General features: G+C 45.7%; 2 protein-coding genes across 11 annotated transcripts in view; one reads left to right on the top strand and one right to left on the bottom strand.

Moving 5' to 3' along the window:
- LOC127607452 (transforming acidic coiled-coil-containing protein 1-like) overlaps nt 1-21,072 on the top strand; it is a 164,782-nt gene that overhangs the window by 141,189 nt on the left and 2,521 nt on the right. The window contains exons 2-13 of one of the 8 annotated variants that reach the window (XM_052075786.1): nt 13,480-13,586; nt 15,465-15,773; nt 15,834-17,127; nt 17,606-17,641; nt 17,861-17,918; nt 18,506-18,701; nt 18,857-18,915; nt 19,534-19,647; nt 19,719-19,795; nt 19,870-19,913; nt 20,049-20,212; nt 20,308-20,414. In XM_052075786.1, the coding sequence (XP_051931746.1) occupies nt 13,480-13,586; nt 15,465-15,773; nt 15,834-17,127; nt 17,606-17,641; nt 17,861-17,918; nt 18,506-18,701; nt 18,857-18,915; nt 19,534-19,647; nt 19,719-19,795; nt 19,870-19,913; nt 20,049-20,212; nt 20,308-20,414 (2,565 nt within the window). The other 7 variants (XM_052075785.1, XM_052075788.1, XM_052075787.1 and 4 more) reach the window with 7 other exon arrangements.
- On the bottom strand, nt 2,256-9,226 carry aggf1 (angiogenic factor with G patch and FHA domains 1). Of its 3 annotated transcripts, none has more exons than XM_052075794.1 (15): nt 8,997-9,226; nt 8,656-8,847; nt 8,212-8,311; nt 7,924-8,129; nt 7,626-7,754; nt 7,051-7,242; nt 5,904-6,321; nt 5,548-5,650; nt 5,368-5,419; nt 5,189-5,290; nt 4,084-4,249; nt 3,897-3,976; nt 3,689-3,816; nt 3,502-3,601; nt 2,256-2,837 (listed from the first exon to the last, which is right to left on the bottom strand). In XM_052075794.1, exons 2-15 carry the CDS (start codon nt 8,839-8,841, stop codon nt 2,589-2,591), a joined length of 2,211 nt encoding a protein of 736 aa, XP_051931754.1. In that variant the 5' UTR covers nt 8,842-8,847; nt 8,997-9,226; the 3' UTR covers nt 2,256-2,588. The 3 variants fall into 3 exon arrangements, with proteins under 3 accessions (XP_051931754.1, XP_051931753.1, XP_051931755.1); XM_052075793.1 differs by having other exon boundaries at nt 7,626-7,757; XM_052075795.1 differs by lacking the exon at nt 5,904-6,321 and adding an exon at nt 6,815-6,884 and having other exon boundaries at nt 7,626-7,757.

The following is a 21,072-nucleotide window of genomic DNA, read 5'->3' on the forward strand; positions in this document are numbered from 1 at the left end:
TCGTTTGGTAGCTATGAGTGACCACATGACCAGTGTTGTGAGTCCACGCCGCTGACTGTGCTTTGTCATGCTTTTTTTTTTTTTTGATGGCTCCCTCCCATATTGTAACACAAACTGACCATGGTTAATGTCAGAGGTCATTTTCAGTTAGAATTTACCCATTGTGTTTTTTATTTTGAGTGTGCTGCTGCGGTCCATACCATGCAGAGTCTTTGGTCTGATGTGGAAATGAAGCTGCAGGGAAACTGTGATGATGATGATGACGACTAGGTTTTAGTCATTCATTCCTGAATCTGCTCATATGATCACTGTGGCCGCCTGGAGCAAAATGTCTTGGAAGAGACAAAATCAGCCGCCCAGCACTTGTTCGTTTGGGTTCATAATTTTAATCCAATGCGCATTGTTGAAATTGTGAGCGAATCAACATTTTTAGAATTAGATCGTGACCTCTTTTAATTTCTATTCATGGCCATCTTCAGGAAGAGGAATTGTTGCTTCCTGTCATTCACTCATTTGCATAAAAATACAGGAAGTGAAATCACAACTCTGGAGTTCACCAGCGGAGACGTGTTCACTTTTTCCTGTGACCACGCCTACCGTAGGCCTGCTTATGCTGCATTCCAGACTGCTCCCAAAAGGAAATAGCTTCTGACTGTTGACTTCAAAGAAAGTTCAATTCAGAAAATATTGCTGATGACCTCTGTAAGCATGCTGATTAACATCAGAAGTATATTATACTTGATTTTGCTGAAAACTGCTGGATATGTTGACAAGTCACCATCTTTGTTTTTGTTTTTTCCATTTCATGTGATTTTGTAAAGTCAGGCAGCATAGTGCCCGAGGTGTGTTTACTACTTTAAAAAAAAATCAATGTCTTTCAGCAGTGACGTTAATCAGTGCAGCGTCAACCTGATGACATACAGTCACTCTGTTATCTGGAAGACACCGTTTGCTTTGTTTCACACGACAACACAGCCAACTTGCCCTGTCGGGTGCGCGGACGTGACATATTGTGCGGTATGAGAGGGGATGACCCGACATGGTTTTTCTAGATGACTTATGAGCTGTTCCGTCCACAGAGCAATCGAACAAGGCCTCCTTTTTGTATGACGAAACAGTGCAAGAGATTTAGTAGGTTTGTAAAAGCCACGCAAGACGATATCATTGAAGCATGCCGATTTGTGGCTTTTTTTAACCTCCCGATTCTTTGCGTTTCAGTGGATATGGGAAGTTTCCGCAGGTGGTCTGACATTCTTCCTCTGAGAGATGTCGTGAATTTTCTTTACATTGTCAGTCATACTGCAAGGATTGCACAATAGCTTCGGGGATCAGGACAGACCTTCTCCGCCAACAAACTCACCATCAAACAGTTGCATTAGCTGATGTCGCCCTGAAGAAATCGCGTGATTCATTCTAAAGAGGCTGCAGTTGATAGAACAGGGACCTACTGTCGCGGGAAACTTGAGAAGTGTCTAAAACTGGTCAATCCAGATCCGACAAAAGACACAGGCCGCATTATCAAACAAGAAAAGAATTCCCTTTTAATTTTGTGAGTCACAATCAAGGTTCGTTATGCCATTTGGTTCCCTCCCATGTTTGACAATATGGTGAGCTGATTGTTTGCAGCGTATACAGCTGAGAGGAGGGAGGAGACTTGTGGAAGGCAATTGTTGTGAGGGAGGGACTGAGGGAAGTCACCTGTCAAGTATCAGAGAGTTCTGTGAACGGCATTGAGAGGCGTCAAGAAGCACGGAAGAGCGCGTCTGTCTCAAGTGAGGAAACCTGGAGGCTGCGTCCATGTTGGGTGGACGACTGCGAGATTAAAATGGGCGGCACAATAAGTCAGAAGAGCGTCGAGGGAACCGGCAGAGGGAGTCGCGCAGACAGTGTCACGTGAGTCGATTCGGTCACCTTGTTGACGTTGAATGCGCTGACATTCTTTGACACTGTTAACTCTTCGTTCTGCTTGTCTTACTTGGCATTATCAATTTATTTATTTCAACGAGAACCCCAATTATTCTTCTTTATAGACTGAAGTCACATTCACACACTTGATCAGTATAATCTGTTGCGTGAGTGTGACTGACTTGTTTTGAGTGTGCACGTGCAACTATTCACACGCCCTCAACATGAACTTAAAGATAAGACTGAAAACAGCCGACGTGATAAAGGATGTGTGTGTGTGTGTGTGTGTGATGTGCCCGAGCGCCGCACCAACAAAAAGTGTATGAGGAGAAGTTGAGGCAAACAACCAATCAAGTGATGGACGTTTTATCGACAACATGAAAAATAAAAGTAAGCATCAGTCATTCCTAATAATAAACATACACATTGTCATGGTCATGTTTTGGGACTTCTTGTTACGCTGTGCAACATCCCAGCATATCAGCAGTTATCTCCTCGCAGTATGAGCTCACTGTGAGAAATAGAACCTCGGTGTGTCAATATTTGCCGAGAGCAATCCATGGCGGCCACGGTGGCAGTACAGCACCGGAGCTGGGTGGACCCCGACACGGAGTTCTTCTCTCCACAGAATTGTGTATGATCGCAGAGGTTGGATTCATGTATTCCGAACATGGATGTTCTCATTAACTTTGAGTCTCTGGATCAACGTCGGCATGGGAGTCGGCAGCCTCGGGCTCCGCTTTGACCCAGGCTTTGGGGGACACGCACTGGGTTTTGGGCGAGGGCGTGTCAACCTGGCACGAGTCGGCAAATCGCTCACGAGCTTTCTCCCAGTTCTTTTGGGATTTGGATCTGGTCAGTGAGGCGTCGTCCACAGACATGGTCCCGCATGCTCCCAGACCTGATTGGGCCTTCCGGATTTGAGGCTGAATCTGAAAGGAGCAAAATAATAATAATTACAATGTGGCCAAAACGGGTAAGCCTCATGAAAAGTGGAAAAAAAAAAAGTTGTGACTGATGGGAACGTTGTCCTCACCAACGTGGCCGTCGCGTACCAACATTGGTCTATTGAGTCTCCTTATTCAGATCTGTGGTTAATGTTACACAGACAAGCCTAACGATAATGTTATCTTTTTACAACTCAAAGCGGGCAGCTTTACTCAAGTTGACATTAATATTAGCGGCTAACTAGCCAGATAGCTGACCAAGAGGATTTCCCGTTCAGAAATTGAAAATCAGCCAGAAAGTGCTCGCCTCCTAAATGCTCGGGTGTCGCTGTTGTGCTGCAATGAAAGGCAAGTTGCGTCTCGCAGGTTTTGCATCACATTGCATCTCGATTTTTTTTTTTGTGTCTATTTTTGTTTGAAAGCAAAATTGTGAGTGTGAATGGTCGTTTGTCCACGCCTGTCCTACAATTGGCCGGATAAGTAGTTCAGAAAATGAACGGGGTGGATAAATGACAGGTAGCTTGATCAATGGACCATGAACTGACTGAAATTTTTATGTGCGTCTCTTTAGGATTTGTATTTGAGTATCCCTGACATAGGCCATTGATGACCCATTTAGAGAAGCCTGATCTCTTTGAAAATATCTCACCGGATCTTTCATTCCGGTTCCCTCTTTCCCCAATCCTTCTCCTTTCTTCCAGCCCATCTTCTCCAGCATCTTCCTTCCTTTATTGACCTCGCTGATCTCCCTTTTGAGAGAGCACAAAATATCAAATGAGTCATGAAGCCTTATTTTGTCTTTCCTCACACATTAAGAGCGGCGAGTGTAAACTTACACATGAACAGAAGCTGGGGCATCATCTTGTTGGAAAAGTCCCTCGCTGCCCACGGTCTGACGCCGAGACTCGGCTCGGTCCCTGTACTTTGGGTTCCTCAGGGCTTTGCCTTCTTCAAACTCATTACTCTGTTGAGAGGAAAAGCAGCTTAAAATGCGGAAGGGGAGAGAGAGAGAGAGAAGGGCCGCGTACAGATGGAGCCATTTACCTGGAGGCCATACTTGGCCTTCATGGATTTCAGCTCCTTCTGCCTCAGTACTTCCTTATCTTCTTTGGTTAGCGTTGGCCCTGCAGAATATACGCTGATTAAGAGGAAATCGACGTGCGTCATGCTGGGCGACGAGGACGCCGATCTGAAACTGAAAAAAAACAAAAAACGCCTCCGAAACGCTCACCTGCCGTGTCCTCTCGCTTGTGCTTGCTGAGGTGAGCTATGATCTGGCCCGGCTCGCAGCCATCACAGGTGTCGGTCCCGGCGTGGATATGGAAAGACAGCACCGTGTCTCCCATCTTCACCTCGTCGCCGTGGGTCAGTGGGTGCGGCTCACACTTGGTTTTGGGCTATGGGACGAAAAATAACCCAAATCCATTTAGTCACATTGCAGGCCCACCTACCATAGGTTGAAAAGCTGCTAAATATGGGGAACATTTCCGATAGTTGTACCTATCCCACACATTTAAACTTGTCAAAATATACATTGTTAAACTATGCGAATACAACAAAAGTTGAGTGCATAGACATGATAGAAAATACTCTTGAATATTTTGCCATTCGGATATCCTGCGGAAAATTCAAAATCAACTAACTATCTGACTGCTTACGCAAGCATTTTTTTTTTAAACCGGGGTACTCAAATTACTTGAGGACCAGCTTCAGCCTGAGAAAAAACTGTTCGCATTTTAATGCCTACGTGTTAGATTGACGCCTTTCGAAAGCAGGCCCTGGTGGGATGTCGGCGCGTTTGTGTGCAGCTGTCTAAGGCCCGAGCCGTAGCAGACGGCGGCCCCTGCATGCGTGCTTGTTGTATTTGTGTGTCAACTGTTCTCTTGACATGTACTGCTGCTGGAAAAGTCACGGCGGTGACTGAAGCTTGCCACATGTGAGGACATTCAGTTCAATTCCAAATTTGCCTACTTGCGGATCTTTGGAGGGGTAAACAATCGTTTGACTTGAAAACTCACCAATTTGCTATAGTTTTGCTCAGGCCAGATCAGAGCCCACTATAAAACTTTTTTTTTTAATCCCACTTTGGTGCCGTCTTTGATGCCAAGCAACTGCATTGAACCGAGGTGGCATCGACATAATTCCAACCCCTTTGTGTGGAGGTCAATTACTCGCAGATTGTCACTTTTTGCTTAGTCTTTTCCCTGCAAATTACCCTCAAAGCCCACAAACCACAGATTTGTGCAATATTGCAAGGATAGAAACATTCAGTCTGCGAAAATAACCGAGCAATGCGGTGGTAGGCGAGACGTGATGTGGAGGAGGGAACACTGCACCTGCAAGATTCTGTTGCCGTTGATAACCGTTCCATTCTGACTTCCCTGATCCACCAGCATGTAGCTCTGCTGCTGCTGGTCAAAGTACACCTCGGCATGCAACTACAAACCAATCAAAGCAATTGTCAGACATCCTTTTCATCTCATTAATTCGAGTCGTTTCAAACGCAGCAGCATACCTTGCTAACTCCCATTTCCGGGATCCGAATTGCGTGGTCCATGTCTTTCTCTCTGCAACACAGACGGCAAAGATTCTTTTTATTTTTCTTTCCCCCCCCCACGAGGCACTCGCCTTTCCAGTGATTTGCTTGAAGTCCGAGTGATGATTATTTGTCTCTCGTTGACAAGACGAAACGCACCTGCCGATGGTGGCCGCAGCGTCGGCTGTGATGATAAACAAGGTGCCAACCTGCAGCACCGGGGATCGCACCACCGTCACTCTCACGCAGGGCGGCCACAACTCTGTGACAAAAGCAACATGAAAGGTCAAGTGCAGGATTTTAGAAGGATTTTAAAAAAAAACTCAACTGGTTAAGTGGTAAAAGCAGCCACTATGTATTATTCTCGCAACGTATTGCTCTGCGCATTTCCGCCGTGGTATAGCCGAGTTTCATTTTTTTCAGACATCACAAATTCATAAGTGAGCTGACTTATCAGGTCTTACTGGTTCTTAAAAGGTCCTGGAAAGTGCTGATGCAGCTTGTTGCCGGCTCACCTGACCGACACTGAGTCTCCATCTCGGACTCGGGGCTGTGGTTGCATGGAGAGCTCCGAGAAGGCGACACAGAAGGTGGAGACTCCCACTGCTCCTTCTCAGACTCTGTGAGCTCCCCTTCCTCGGCCTCACTGTTCCCCTCCAAGTCGCCGCCCCGAGTTGGCGAGCGGCGCTCCTTCTTGCGCGACGACGACTTGGAACCCTTCTTTTTCTTCTTTGACCTTCTCTTCTCGTCGTGGCTTGAGCCACTTTTGTGCTTTTTTCTCTTGGAGGAAGACTTGTCCCTCTCGCCCCGCCGTTTGGAGTCTCTTTCTCGCGACTCATGACTACGAGACCGTCGTCTAGTTTTTCGGGATTCTGTTGTGCGCTTTGATTGCTGTTCTTCTTCCTCCGACTTGACCTCATCAAACGTGTACTCCTGCCATTAAACAGTGAGCAATCAGATTCTCTTACGATGTTCGCCGACGGGGGCACGGCTGGCTTTGGAGATCCCAAGTGATTTGGCACGTTTTGAATATATTCGGTCTCAGTCTTCAAAGGCACTTTTCGACAGGCGGGCATTTATTAAAGTGTACAAAAGGATATTCTCACCTCTGAAACCAGATTTAAAAGCAAAGGTGTGTGGCACTTTTTTTTTTTACTTTTTTGTCATGAATCCCGGTTTTACGGAGGGCTATTTGTTCACGTTAATCCATCCATCCATTTTCTAATCCCCTTATCCGCACAAGGGTTGCGGGCTCACATGCTAATATGATTTGGAAGATCATGCAAATGAATTTATTTACCAGCTAGCACATCACTCTGTATTGCACTTTATATGCATTTTGGGATGTTTAAGTAGGTCATTGGGGATGAAAGATTTCTAATGGTCAGAGCGTGTTGGTCTAGTCTTGGTTACTCAAAATGTGTACCTCTGGGGGAAGCAGAGTTCCAGTTTGAGAAAATCTTCATATTAGCCAACGAGTTAGTCAGCTCGTGCACCTGGGTCGGAGGAATAGTCTTTTAGTCAGCTAGCCGCACATTTTTGACACACGGGGAAGACGACATGCATTTAAAGACTGTGACCAAAATTAATTCCTGAACGCTCTAAAGCCAGCAGTCAACTCGTAAATCACGTGCCCATTGGATAGATCTGTCCGTCGCTTACCTTATCGTTGTACCCTGAGGATTTCTTTGCGCCTCTTTTGAACCATCGGCCTTTCTTTTCAGTCACGCTATCATCTTGGTCGCCAGTGTGCACAGCAGAAACCTCGACCTTGGAGTGAAACTGGTAGCGTCCACTTTCTGCGTCGTAGTAGTAGTAAATGCCTGTGGTGCCATCGTAGTACAGCTGGCTGACCTGAGGCGAGAATCGCGCAGGACCAAATAAGTCGTACCAAAGGTGCAGGAATTTGTTAGCGGGGTCCGCTCGACTGACTGATGTTGTCCCGACGCGTTGTTTGTATAGGAGGAAAGGCGGTCGTAACTGAGGGCAGCATGCAGATGTGTGAAGGGTGGGCATACCCCGTGAATGCCTTTACGCCACGCTTGCATTACACACCAGATTTTGAGCCCCATTTTGAAGACGACCGATGTTGATCTTAATATATCCGATAAAGTGCCCCCCCCCACCATTTCCTTTGCCATGACGTTCAGTATGTCCCAACTTTGTCAATAATGTCAAAAAGCTTGGGCCATTTAAAGCATGAATTGTAAATCCTTGCAGAGAAAATATTCACAAACCGAGTCATAATAGAAGCCAGTGCTGTGGTCATAGTACATGCCGGTTGTCTCGTCAAAGACAAAGCCCGTCTGCGTCATGGCCTCCTCAGCGGTGGCTCTTAACATATCAGCAATGGATGCTGCATCACCCTGCTGGGAGAGAAATGGGAAGTACATTGTAAAAAATAATAACTTGCCCTTCACATTATATCAGACTGCTACAGTTGTTAATTGGATGGAGCTTTTTAACCGCAATGGGATTATTTGTTTCAAAATCTGTTCAATTAAAAATGAGTGAGCTTTCTTGAGGCACACATACCTCTGCGCTGGCTGCCACGCTGCTATCAGGTTGAGCAGACACATCTGCAGCCGTGGCCGCAGTCGCATCCGCTTGTTCAACTGTTGCAACCTCTGCCAAGTCACCTCCACCAGTTGCATCCGCCGCTTGAGTCGCCCCTTGACTTTCCTGGGAGTCCGTAGCCTCTGTGTTCTGATAGTAGTCACCGTAGTAGTAGTTATAATAGTCTGGAGAGAAAGAGAACACCATTAGAGACCATTTACTAACTCTTAGGGGGTTGGGCAATTACTAAGTAAAAACATAAGACACCTGTGTCAGTCCAAACATATTCTTCGGTTTGAGTTTCAGTGTGAACTTTGTCTTTAGTTTTTTTCTTCCACTCATGAATCTCTGCACTCAGTTGATCCACCTGGAATTGGATAGTAAATACAATCTGAGCCAACGATGTGGCTGTGATGGGCCACCAGAGGTTAAAAAAAATGTTTAAATCGTTGCAGTGGAAACAAAACTCAATTGTAAACCAAGGACCATTTGGACAAGTACAGTACTCATAAAAGGTTTGGACACACTTGGTATGGAATGAGATGTGTTCAAGCGTTTGAATGATAATCTGTAGTACAAAAATCAGTAAGGTGGGGTTGTACAGTCACAATAAAAAATATTGAAAATGTACAGTATCTCAGCGTCTATAACGACAGATTTTTGACAGCGTTTGAACTGAATATCAGGAGATTGGATTTGAAAAGTTCGAACCTGTTTCCTCAAATCCTCGTTGTAGCTCTCCGTGCTCCTCTGCAATCTCTCGGAATGACTCAGTTGTTTCTGCAACTTGGCCAGCTCAGCTTTGCACTCCTTAAGATCTTCCTTCAACGACTCCACCTGAAGACGGAGTTCGGCTACTTCACACCCGCTGACTTTGTCTCCTTCTTCGTCCTCCATGCTCAGCTGGAACGGACACGATTATAGTTGTACCGTGCACGACAACAAAAACAACTCACGAAGAATGTATGGATGCAACAAGACAGAAAGTAGCACGTAATCATGACGCAAACAACACATAATACTGTTTGCATATGACATGTGCCAAGTCTCACCGTTTACGTCGTTTTCGCCTCGCCTTAAACCGTGAATTTCCAAGCACCACGGCACATGAGCCAACCTGAAAGTTGAACATAAATATCGTGTAACTACCCCGCATTCCCAACACACCCGAGTACATGTTTGATTACAATTAGACAGTTACAATTAAAACCGTGAGGATGTTGACAGACAACGCTGTACGCGACCGCCATTAACTACCATAAAACAAACCACCCACACCGGAAACTACTCTTCTTTGGGTTTGGCGGACTTCCGTTTCCACCGCCATACTCTGATGTGTACTACAAGTGCTTTATCGCCATCTGTCCAGAAACGTTATTACTGCACTCTTTATTTTTTATTTTACGCACTAGTTACGTAATCTTGAATTGTTAAAATGCGTCTCAAATGTGATGAGTTAAAACGCGTATTGGGTTAGAAACTATCATCTTATGACGCTTTCTAGCTCTTTTTAGTAAACGGCGAGAGAGTAATCTCACGGCGGCTGATACTTATGGTAATGTTAACATTTTACCACTCGAGGGCACTATTGTACTCTTGCTTTTTGACTGCCTAGAAAAATAAAATTTTACATATACTGTACGTAGCTTGCTAAAATGAGCAGATATTAGTGTTGTATGACTTGAGAAGTCAGTATTTTTGGTATTTCAAGAACGATACCGCCTAATTTCTTTCACACACACATTCTTTGAATGTTGACTTTTTCAAATTTTCCGAAAATTATTATCCATGTTGTGACTCATTGACTGTCTTCTCCAAGATCATATTATTTGCGTGTGTCCAATTTTTCGTTTTACTTAAAGAGTGACTATTTTAATCAAAAAGTGAAAGTTTTACAGTGGGAGTGCTATGTAAATACTGTACAGGCCTATAATGATGCTTTGCAGATTTTGTGTTGAAGGCTGTCACTATGTAAACAATGCAAGCCTTAAAACAACTTAGTAAAAATACGCCATTTGTAACCATTATATGCATTAGGCAGAGTTTAAGTTGTTTCTACTGAAGACAACTTTACAATGGAGGGAAGGTCAGATTGTTTTTCTTTGCAGCTGCTGAGACTATTTTCTGAAGATACTGTGGGAGTTCTTCCCAAAGTAGTATCAGAATTTGAAATGTGAGCCTTTTTTGAGTTGTGTACAGCTCCAGACTTCTTGGCATATTTCAGCTGGCTGCAGAAGGGCTGGGAACACAGCCTTTAAATTCTTGTATTCAGAGGCACACACAGTTTCCGAATGCTACCTCCTACTCTTTATCGATGCCATTTTTAGACAAGACAAACACCCCAAAGGAAACTTTCCTCCGTTATGACTATCCCAGACACAAAAGAGGAATTGGCCCCAAAATTAAGTCACAAAGTCATCTTTACTTTTACAGTTCAAGTGATTTCTTGTTACAAAACAATAATTGCAACCTCCGGGTGACCACCTTGAAACCATCTGCATGCCTCGGCTTACCCACACAGTAAATAAAGACAAACTCCCCCCTTTGTGCTCCAATGCGGAGCCTCTAAATGAGCCACGTGTTCCTCTGCTCAGTGATGGAAACTTGTGCGCAGATGCCATATGTGAAAATCATGAAAATTTGATTAATCATTCCCAGATTCAAATTGTCGCTATTATGTTGCCTCTACAATTCGCACATGCAATGTGTTATGTAAGTGCTCTATAAATACAGTTGAGTTGAGAATAATTGAACATTTGGAATAGTCATTCAACAGTAACAAGTTTTGTAATATAGCCCATAGGTGAGAGAGGGACAATAAATCAATAGATTCTGCACAGATCCACTTGTGGATCTCCCGTTCCATCCTTCCCTCACTCATGAACAAAACCCCCAAGATATTTGAACTCCTTCACTTGAGGCAGAATCTCATTCCAAACCCAGAGAGGGCAGTTCGGTACCCCATATTCTCGAGGCACCCCACACAGAACCCCCAGTAGGACACGGTCCAATGCCTTCTCCAAGTCCACAAAACACTTGTAGAATGGATGGGCAAACTCTCATGCTCACTCAAGAACCGGGCAGAGGGTGTAGAGCTGGTCTATCGTTCCACAGCCAGGATGAAATCCACACTGCTCCTCCTGAATGTGACATTCAGTTTCCTGATGGACCCTTCGCTCGAGCATCCCCAGATTGGTTTTCTGGGGAGCCTGAGGAGTGGGATTCAGTTGGAACAGTCCAACTTCGGTCCATGGCATATAAATGTAATATATGCCATATATTTTGCTCTTCATAGAAAGTCTTCCATCTTGACTACGGCGCAACTAGTTATGATGTTCGATTAAGACAAAAACACATCCCAACCTGCATTGTGCATTGAAGATGATGGCTCCCTCCGTCAAAAATAAAAGTTGCAGACTAACTGAATCCAGTCAAATGTATTTTTTGAGGTGATGCTAAAACTGGTTGCCCCGGTCTGTCATATGACAGCAAAACCAGTTAACTGTTAACCCGCTTGGGGGGGTTAAAAAACTGTTTTTAGGTGCAGCCCCACATTCCTAACGGAGCGAGGAGGCCCTGCTTTAAAGCTCCTCCTATTCCTCCGCCACCCTCACTGTTTGTTTTCCGACTCCCTCCTCCTTCGGCTTCAGATAGAAATGGCTCACCGATGGGTTGTACCATTCTCCAACCACAGGGGGACACGCGGAGCTCAGGAACGAACAGCTACGTCAACGCCCGCACAGCGTACTCGCTGGCTCCCCCGCCCGAGTTTAGAGTCAATGGAGCAGCCTGCTGCGCTGGCGGGAGGGGGTTAGCAGGAGGAGAGACGGTGAGCAGTTAGAGGACCAGCTGATCAGAGAAGCACAGGGAGTGGAGGGGAAGAGCTTTCAGGTTTGTTTGTTTGTTTGTTTTTTTTTGGGTAAAGATGGTTCCTTCCACCAGTTGGGGGTTCTTGTGAGTAAAATAATTTTCATAGGATGATGAGAGAGTACGCGAAAGAAGCAAAAGGGATCGCTGCCAAGTGAGCGAATCGACATCCAGCACCGAGTCGACACGCGCCACGCTGGGGGAAGAGGAGAGATGTCTTGGTTGTCACCTGTGTCATGGGCCAAATGGACGTGGACGGCGGTGCGAGGAACAGAGGAAGAGGGGGGCGAGCAGGGGGTGCATCGAGAGCATGAGGAGGAGGAGGAATCTCAATGCTGCAGGCAAGTGTTCTTTTGGAGTCTAGTGACAGGGAGGGAAGTGGCGTCGACACGTGTGCGTGTGCATGATGAGCATGTGCTGTCAAGAAAAAAAAAGCAAAATGATGAAGGAATTCCTCAGAAAGAGAAAAACAATTAAATGGACCCTGTATGTTTCTTACAAAGGTTTGTTTTATTTTGCTGATCCGTTTTCTGGCGTGATTGTGGTTTGGGGCCAATGTGTTCTCTGTAGTCATCTGTGCAACAAGAGTAAGCGGTGCTGATAGGTGTGATGCTTCACGCACACTCATGACTCACGCTTTGGGCGTTATGCCATTTTTTCTCAGTTTGAAGAAAACAAACAAAGCAAGGAGGTCCAATGTGGGAATGGCAGAACAGCCTCACGTGTAGCGGTTATTTCGGTCGTGACATCAACCGGTCTTCTTACATTGTGATGGTGATCATATCAAATCTGTCAAGTTGATCAGGGCCTCGCATCTTACTGTGTCAAAACTAGACTGAAAGACTCATGAAAGCGGAGTGTCAAATGCGGTTTGACAGGAAGACAGCAGGTCAGCCTGTTTCCTCTTTCTGTCTGTACTGCATTTACTTCCTGCCCTCCATGCTTGTGTGTGTACAGTACTTTCAAGGGGGGGCAATGTTTTGTCACTGAGCTGGCACTGCTTTTGTTTCATTGCAGATTTTACAACTGGGGAATATAAATAGTATCTCTATTTTTAGACACTGAAAAAGGTGGCAAGCATTGACCCTGAAGAGTCCAATAATTAGCCAGCAGGGCTACATTGGGGGCAGGCTTGATGATTGGCAACAGTCTTTTGTTATCAAAGTTGTAGATAGATGGTACAGTGAGACGTAGATGTGTATTGGTACAGAATGGAACTATTATAAACGTGTAGATTTCGACAAGAACACGAGGGTTCAACCGGTCAAAAGTGGCCACTAAAAGCTAGCTGTGTCTGCCAAGAAGCAGTAGCAATGTTGCAGATGTTGTGGCCAATTGGTTTCTAGTTTTAAGGCCGTCTGATACTCGTTTCTCAGTTATGCATTTCAGATGGGTGCAGAAAGCAGAGTGCATCCTTTAAATTTTTTTTTTGTTTCAAGTTTCTGTTAGACAGGGGGACATGGTCGCTAAGATAAGTACAGTCGTCGGGTAGAGAGAGAGCATGGGGGAGGGGGGATGAGAGGGTTCAATTCTTTACTGTTGTTAAGTGAAATCACAGTTGTGTCATTCTCTCTCTCTTGATTGTTTTCATTTTTGTCAGATTTGGAATGAGTCTAAAGTCATTGCACTGTCCCCCCCACCCCACCCCACCCCCTTTGACTCCATCAGCTCGGACTCAGACGGTCATTTCGACACTCCCGAGGCAGCGACTCCTGTCCGCGGCCCACCATTCGTCCCGGGGGAGCTGGAAAGTAACAACGCTGACAACAAAGCAGGTGAGGGAATGAACAGGCTGGAAGGGGAACAAAGGAGTCGGTTGTAGGTTAGTATGAAAGAGGTCAACATAGAAGCCCATTGGACAAATGTCATCATTATTTTTTGACACACATGGTCTTGAATCAGATTCAAGGTAGTGTCTGAACCCACACGCATACATGGTAGATCAAGTTCTGTGTAATTGGATCCACCTGGCTACTGCATTCCAGCTCCCATTAAGGATTTACCTTTTACCTGCCGTTCTTTTGTCCCCAAAATTGCCCAGTGCAATAGCTTTTTGCTATGTTTGTTTGTTTATTTTAACAGAGTTGTATTTTAGTTCAGGTTGGCAGAAGTGTCATCTTTTTAACATGAAAGGCCAAGAGGCGCAGCCTGTGACAAGGCTGCGGGACATTGCCTTTGCGGTGGAATTCAAACGGGTTCAACAAAAGCTTTAGTTCAACCCTGTTTTGTGTTGGTCACTGGTGTTGGAGGGCTTCCGTCACAGAGTTTGCCTTTTGAAGCAGCTGTGTAAAGTACTTTGAAACAACACACTCATATTTTGTGCTCGGTGTATGCCAAAGACGTTTGTTTTTTTTAAAAGAGTGATCCAGTCAAACGGCATTTCTTCGTAAGAGGACATTGCAAAGCTCGGATAGTGAGGAGAGTCAGCGTTACGGGAGAATTTCCTCATGAGTCAATAACCTCCTCTCTGACATCACACGAGTTTGTGTATGTATTCTCTTAGACGGGCGCTAACGCTAACTCAAGATGTTTGTGTCATGTTGGTGACTTATTGTCTTATCCCCTGAGGTCCAGACTTGACCATTGTGCATTCTTTTTTTCGAGACAGCTCAACATTAAAATTCATACTTTTAGAATTTCGATTTTTAATAGTTGTAATTCAATATTCATTGTTGGATTGTGCATCTTTGAAGTAGCAATACTAATTAAATAGTAAAAACCCACCAAAATATGGTAAAAATATAATATAAAAATATATATTTTTAAATGCTCACAAAAAATGGACACTTTTTTAAATTACTTAATGTAATAAATAATTAAATTCATCATGAATCTTTAAAATAACATTTGTTATAATTAATAATTCTGGTAGTTAGCAGGGGTTTAGAATTTGACCGCATCACACTGAGAACCCTTTTTTTAACATTATAAGCCACAATATTAAACATTCAAATTCAATAGCTTTCCAGCAACACATTATTTGTGTATTTTTTTTAATGGAAAACAGGCAAATCCCCGTCTCGGGATAACCCAAAAAAAAATCTTATATTTGACTGTGACTGATCGTGACATGAGTTTTGATGAGAATTGGAAAAAAAATATTCTGGCAAGCTGGGTAGAAGAAACCCAGTAGGCTGTTGTCTCCTAGCAACATAACATTACACACGGCCACCATGACAGGCACACTAAAATATGTTGACGTGCGTCTTTGGGGTCAGAGACTCCATCAAAGTGGTTGCTCACGCTCCTGTCGTTGTTTTGTGCGATATGATGCGTGGTGTCTTATCAATGATCGCCCCGAGCAGGTGATTTAAATGTCAGAGCGCTCATTTCCGAGCAAGATATTACCATAGCAACAGCCGCAGATGGGACCGTCGGCAGCATAGTAATTTGTTTTCAGGGAACCAATCGGATATCACTTACATTCGAGGTCTGATCTGATTGGAGAAACTAGCACGTGCGGCCGTCGTTTACATAACTATGATTTCAATATCGTCACCCGGCCCCCCAGAAAACTAATTAAGAATTTCATTTCGGGGTTTGAATTGGATGATCTGTTGGAGGATGCGGTCAACATCATGAGCTTTTTAAGGGAGAAAACTTTTTTTTTTTTAATAATTTTGGCCATTATTCATTTCTTTGTTCTTTTTCAGGTGCGGATCAGGATGAGCACCTGATGGTTACAGCTCCAATCGGGGATCACAAAAATGTGCTTTTCCACAACATGGGTCAGGATGAACCAGCCGTCCCCATGCAAGATCCTCTGGAAATGAACAGCAAACACCTCCAAGCGCCACAAAATGCTCGCCTGACAAAGCCGATGGATTATGAGCCTGTTCCTGAGTCATTCCCAGTGACATCGATCCCGCAAATGGTTAAATGCACAGTTCCACCACCGGAACCCCTCCCAGAAGAGACATTGCTTCCTGAGGTGATGAAATGCCAATTTCCACCACCAGAACCTTCCCAAGAGCAGATATTGCTTCCTCAAGTGGGGAAATGCACAGTTACACCACCAGAACCCCCCCGAGAAGAGATCTCGCTTCCTGAAGTGACGAAAAGCACAGTTCCAAGACTCGAACCCCAACGAGAAGAAATATTGCTTCCTGAAGTGATGAAATGCCAATTTCCACCACCAGAACCCCCCCAAGAAGAGATATTTCTTCCTGAAATGCCGAAATGCACAGTTCCAACACTCGAACCCCCCCGAGAAGAACTATTGGTTCCTGAAATGATGAAATGCACAGTTCCATCGCCAGAGCCACCCCAAGACCCAATTCCCGTCTTGGTTAATGAACCATATCTGGCTCTCGCTCCATCTCCATCTCCATCGCCATCTTCCGCTCCCGCAACAAACTCGATCCAAAGCTATGAAGCTGTTCCAAATCCCGCTCTGGAGCCCACACAGGAGAAGCCTCTTGTTGATTCTGAAGCACAATGCAGCGGCGCCCTCCCAAAATCTGCTTCCGGCTCCCAAAATAAAACCCGCAAATCCAAGCCTCCATCCTTGTCAATAAAGCAGACGCCGAGGGAGGATGCGCAGTCAAATGAGGAAGAAGAGCTTCCCGTTCCCAAGGCCTCCTACAAATTTGACCCGGACCAGCTCGACGACAGTTTCAACCCTTTCACGAGTGGCGGATCCAAAATCCAGAACTCTCCACCGCCATGCGGTACAATAACTTTCCCCAGGCCCGAGCTGCTCGGGAGCTCTCGGATCGAAGACAGTGCGGCAACGCCAAGTGAAGAATCGCACTCGGAGGCAAAAGCTGCGATGCCGGAGTTCGGTCCAGACGAGGGGGCGGTGAGCAAAGCGCCTCCAAAGAAATTAGGATGTAGAAAAACCGCCAGCAAAGTCAAGAAGCAAGTCAGGCCCAAAGCGTCAGAGATTCCCTGCGAACCAGCACCAGAACCCGCAACGTCCGAATCGGTGATTGAGAAAGCACCAGAGACGAGCGTGCAAGTTTCCGACACCGCTGCGCCTCTAAACCTGGATGACGTTCCCATTCCGAGCAAAGGAACGTATAACTTTGATCCCAGTCAGTGGGATGACCCCAACTTCAATCCATTTGGGAGCAACAGCACTTTGAGCAATTCTCCAGTGCTCCCCAAAGGCTCCTACACCTTCAACCCGGACAAGTTTGACGACTCCGCGGACCCTTTCAAGCCCTCCAACAGCTTGAGCAACGACGATTCGTCCGGTTGCTCCACTCGGCCCGAGAAAAAAACCAAAGAGGGAAGCACACAGAAAGCAGAGCAACTGGTGGGAGAGAAGAAAATTCGGCAGATTCGCAAGAAAAGCAAAGACAGGGCAGCCAAGTAAGTACCGCTGCGAAATGACACGCACCCCGGTCTAAATGGGCGGAGTCACGGAATCACGGCGAAGCTAAATGTTGAACTTGACCGCCACTGAGCTTTCCCTTTCAGACTGAATGTGTTGTTGACATCCCCATCACGGGAAGGTTGCAGAGCAGAAAATGCTTTGAGCACATGCCAAACACTTTGCGCCGCATCGCGGCCATTGCTGCGATTCCTCATTCGGTTTATATTTAGTCTGTAAGGAAGTGTTTGTGGCGGCGGTTGTTAGGAAGCCTTGAGCTTTTGCACGCGGCATGTTTTGCTTCTGTTATTAGCCAAGCCAAGATAAACACCTACAGTCGCTCACGCATTCTTCCCCCCCCCCCCCTCCTCCCTCTGAGCTCTCATTAACCATCCTTCATCCTTCTGTCTCTCTTCTGTTGCGCAACCCCCTCCCGCCCCCAAATCTCCACTTTTCATCTACTTCTGTCGGCCTCACGACATCTGAACAAGCCAAGTTTCTCTGTTTTCTGTTGTAAGTACGATCGCTATTAATGCCCGCTTTGTTTGAAGCATGCCCGCGGCCTATCAAAATATCATCGGGCTCGGTGCTGTCAGTCGGTGACTCTAAAAGAAGCATGTGAAGCAGCTACCGTCGGATTTACAACTGGCCACACTTCAATAGCATCTTTGAGTTACATTGAAGTCTCAAGGCTTCAAACATATATTTTTATTTTATTTTTTTGTCTCACAGGAACCCCTGTAAAGTCGAGAAACATGACGAGAGCCAAACGCAGGACGTGTGCAAGCCGGTAATTTGATCATTTGAGCGTGCGGCTGAACTCTTTCAACAAGAATGTTTTTTTTTTTTTCATTCATTCATCTTCCGAGCCGCTTGATCCTCACTAGGGTCGCGGGGGTGCTGGAGCCTATCCCAGCTGTCTTCGGGGGGGGGGCACCCTGAATCGGTTGCCAGTCAATCGCAGGGCACACAGAAACGAACAACCATTCGCACTCACACTCACGCCTAGGGACAATTTAGAGTGTTCAATCAGCCTGCCACGCATATTTTTGGAATGTGGGAGGAAACCGGAGCACCCGGAGAAAACCCACGCAGGCCCGGGGAGAACATGCAAACTCCACACAGGGAGGCCGGAGCTGGAACCGAACCCGGTACCTCTGCACTGTGAAGCCGACGTGCTAACCACTGGACTACCGGGCTGCCTTGTTCTTTTTTTTTTTTTTTTTTAGCAGCTGTCCAACCTCGAAACACTCCCAAAACGCACCCCACACTCAAAGTTTGTTGCCTTGAATTTTTGAGTTCACCCAACGTTTTTTTTTTCTTTTCACACTGTGTGAACTCATTGTCAGACAATAATTGTCTCCCCTCCATGGCCAGGAGGAGAACGAGGTGGTGGTTACCTCGCCGGAGATCTCACAACGAGTTCATCACGCCACTGACGAGGAGAAGCTGGCGTCCACGGGCATTACGGGGCAGACAACGCAAGACGAGCCCCAGCCGAAAGGAGAGTCGGAATCTGAGAAAACATGCGGCAAAAAACAGACTCTTGATGACATCATACCCGTCACAGATGGTAAGTTTACAAGGCCTTTTTTTTTACTTTTTTTTTTTTTGCGTGTTTGCCAATACCTTTCTCCATAATTTACTCTTGCTGACACAAAAGTCTTACCGCGGGTACACATTTTCAAATAAGACTTGTTTACAACTGTGCTCTGTTTCCATTCATAGCTCCAGAGACGGTGGATCATGAAGATGATAAGGACGCCTGCATTGTGAAGGATGACACGGTCAGTGAACTGTAGTCATTATTTAATCATGTTTTCTTTTCATGTTTGTCGCCGAGAGACAGACCACAGTGAGATGTTTCACTTTTTTTTTTTATGCTCGTAGCAATGACTCCCTACACCCCTTTCAGTATTTGTTCCAGACAAACACGCTTACATACGGCAGCTCTGAAAAATATTTGGTTATGCAAATGTGAGCACCATTATATTGCAGATGTATCACAAACAGTCCTGGAATGTTGATCTGGAACAGGAACCTGAATGGCACAGGAGTGCTTCATAACAGTCACTGACAGTGTGGCGGTTTCCTGGCCTAACTTTGGTGCAGGTCGCGTATGCTCACTTCCAACTTAGTGGTGGCGTGAATGAGAGTTTGAATGCTCACCTGTGTACAAGATAAGAGGGAAAGAGAAACTGGTCTTTGGAAACAATTGATTGTAAACAGTCAGAGGTGTGGCTAACCCTTCGGACAGCTTCCAACTATTTATGACAGTGTGGATGTGCCGCAAAGGCTCCGAAAAGGGGAGCACCAAAGAAATGTGCTGTCGTGCTTGGACTGAGATTCATTTCGAATGAAGAAGCATTGAAGTCAAACTCGTGTGTTTTCCCAACGTTTTACAGCGCGAGAATCCCACAATGTGCAGCGGCGACGCCGACGCGGAGGTCCCGTCCCAAGACAAAATTTCCCTGACCGAGATTGACAAGGCAGCGGTGCTGACCCTCATCAGAGAGGAGGTACGTCGCCCCTCATCTGAGTCGGATCCCGAATCGCGCGCGTCTTCATCTCCCTTTGTTGCCGCCATCAGATCATCACAAAAGAGATTGAGGTGAACGAGTGGAAGACAAAGTACGAGGAGAGCAGAGCTGAAGTTTTAGAGATGAGGTACACCAAGCACAAATCCACTCACATATTTAAAAATGACTTGCGCTGCTCATACTGTGTTCTCGTGCTGGCAGGAAAATAGTTGCCGAGTATGAGAAGACGGTTGCTCAGATGATTGGTGAGTCGCTGCCCCCTGGTGGCTGCTTCTGTGTATTGCTCCTGTCAGCGCGGCAGGCCCCTCACGCCTCTCTGTGACGTCATCGTTGTCGTCAGCGCATCCACACGGTCAACAACAACATCATTTTTGTTATAGAGGATGAGCAGGAGCAGAAGACGCTGTCCTGTAGTAAATCGGTCAGACAGCTGACGATGGAGAGGGACCAGGCCCTGTCTGACCTCAATTCTGTGGAGCGCTCCTTCGCTGACCTCTTCAGGAGGTATGAAAACATGAAGGGGGTCCTGGAGGGCTTCAAGAAGGTCAGTCGAGCTTTGGACATCACGATAGGTTGAGTCGGGCACCGCTCGCATCAGCATATCTCTTCCCCCCCCACCCCCCCTGCATGCGTCTCCAGAATGAGGAGGTCCTGAAGAAATGCGCACAAGACTACCTGACGCGCATCAAGCAGGAGGAACAGCGTTACCAAACCCTCAAAGTGCACGCGGAGGAGAAACTGGATCGGTGAGATTGGTGTCGAATATTTGTGCAATTTGTGATCCCGGACGCACTTAAGCCGTAAAAATGTCCAAATGTTGACGCTGGAGTTTTCAGGTGGCCATATGTAGGAGCACGAGGCCCACCCAGTGTTAACAATAACAACACAAGTACATCGCGTTCCAAATGTTTATGCAAATGATACGGTTTGCTGATTTGGTGCTCGGCGTAATTTTCAGGTCAGCACCTGTTGGAGAACAAATGGAATGTTTTGGAAGAAGGCTTGCAAAGTCCCGCAATTCAAATGCAACTTGACCTGTTGAGGTGCTTTTGATTGAAATCGCATTTGGGGAAATACAACGTCCTAATGCTGCGCATTCAGCAAAGGACTATTTTCAATTCTTTGCAGGGCATAAAATGGCTTGAAATTGCTTTGCGTTATCATTCAGAACGGTGCGTTTTCTCTGTCTCAGCTGATGCCTTGAAAATTATGCCTTTGGCCTATTTGTAAAAACCAGAAATCGTCACTTTAATGATCATTTAGAACGCGGTGTATTTTCAAACTTTGTATGAGTAGCAGTAATAACAAAACAGACTCTTTTAGGCTGATACTTTGACCTAGACAAAGTAATTTGCTCAAATTCAGTCTTGATGTGTGTCAGATAATCTTTTTTTTTTAGCACAA

This window comes from Hippocampus zosterae, chromosome 9 (genome assembly GCF_025434085.1).
Source record: "Hippocampus zosterae strain Florida chromosome 9, ASM2543408v3, whole genome shotgun sequence".
In the NCBI taxonomy this organism is placed as follows: Eukaryota; Metazoa; Chordata; class Actinopteri; order Syngnathiformes; family Syngnathidae; genus Hippocampus; species Hippocampus zosterae.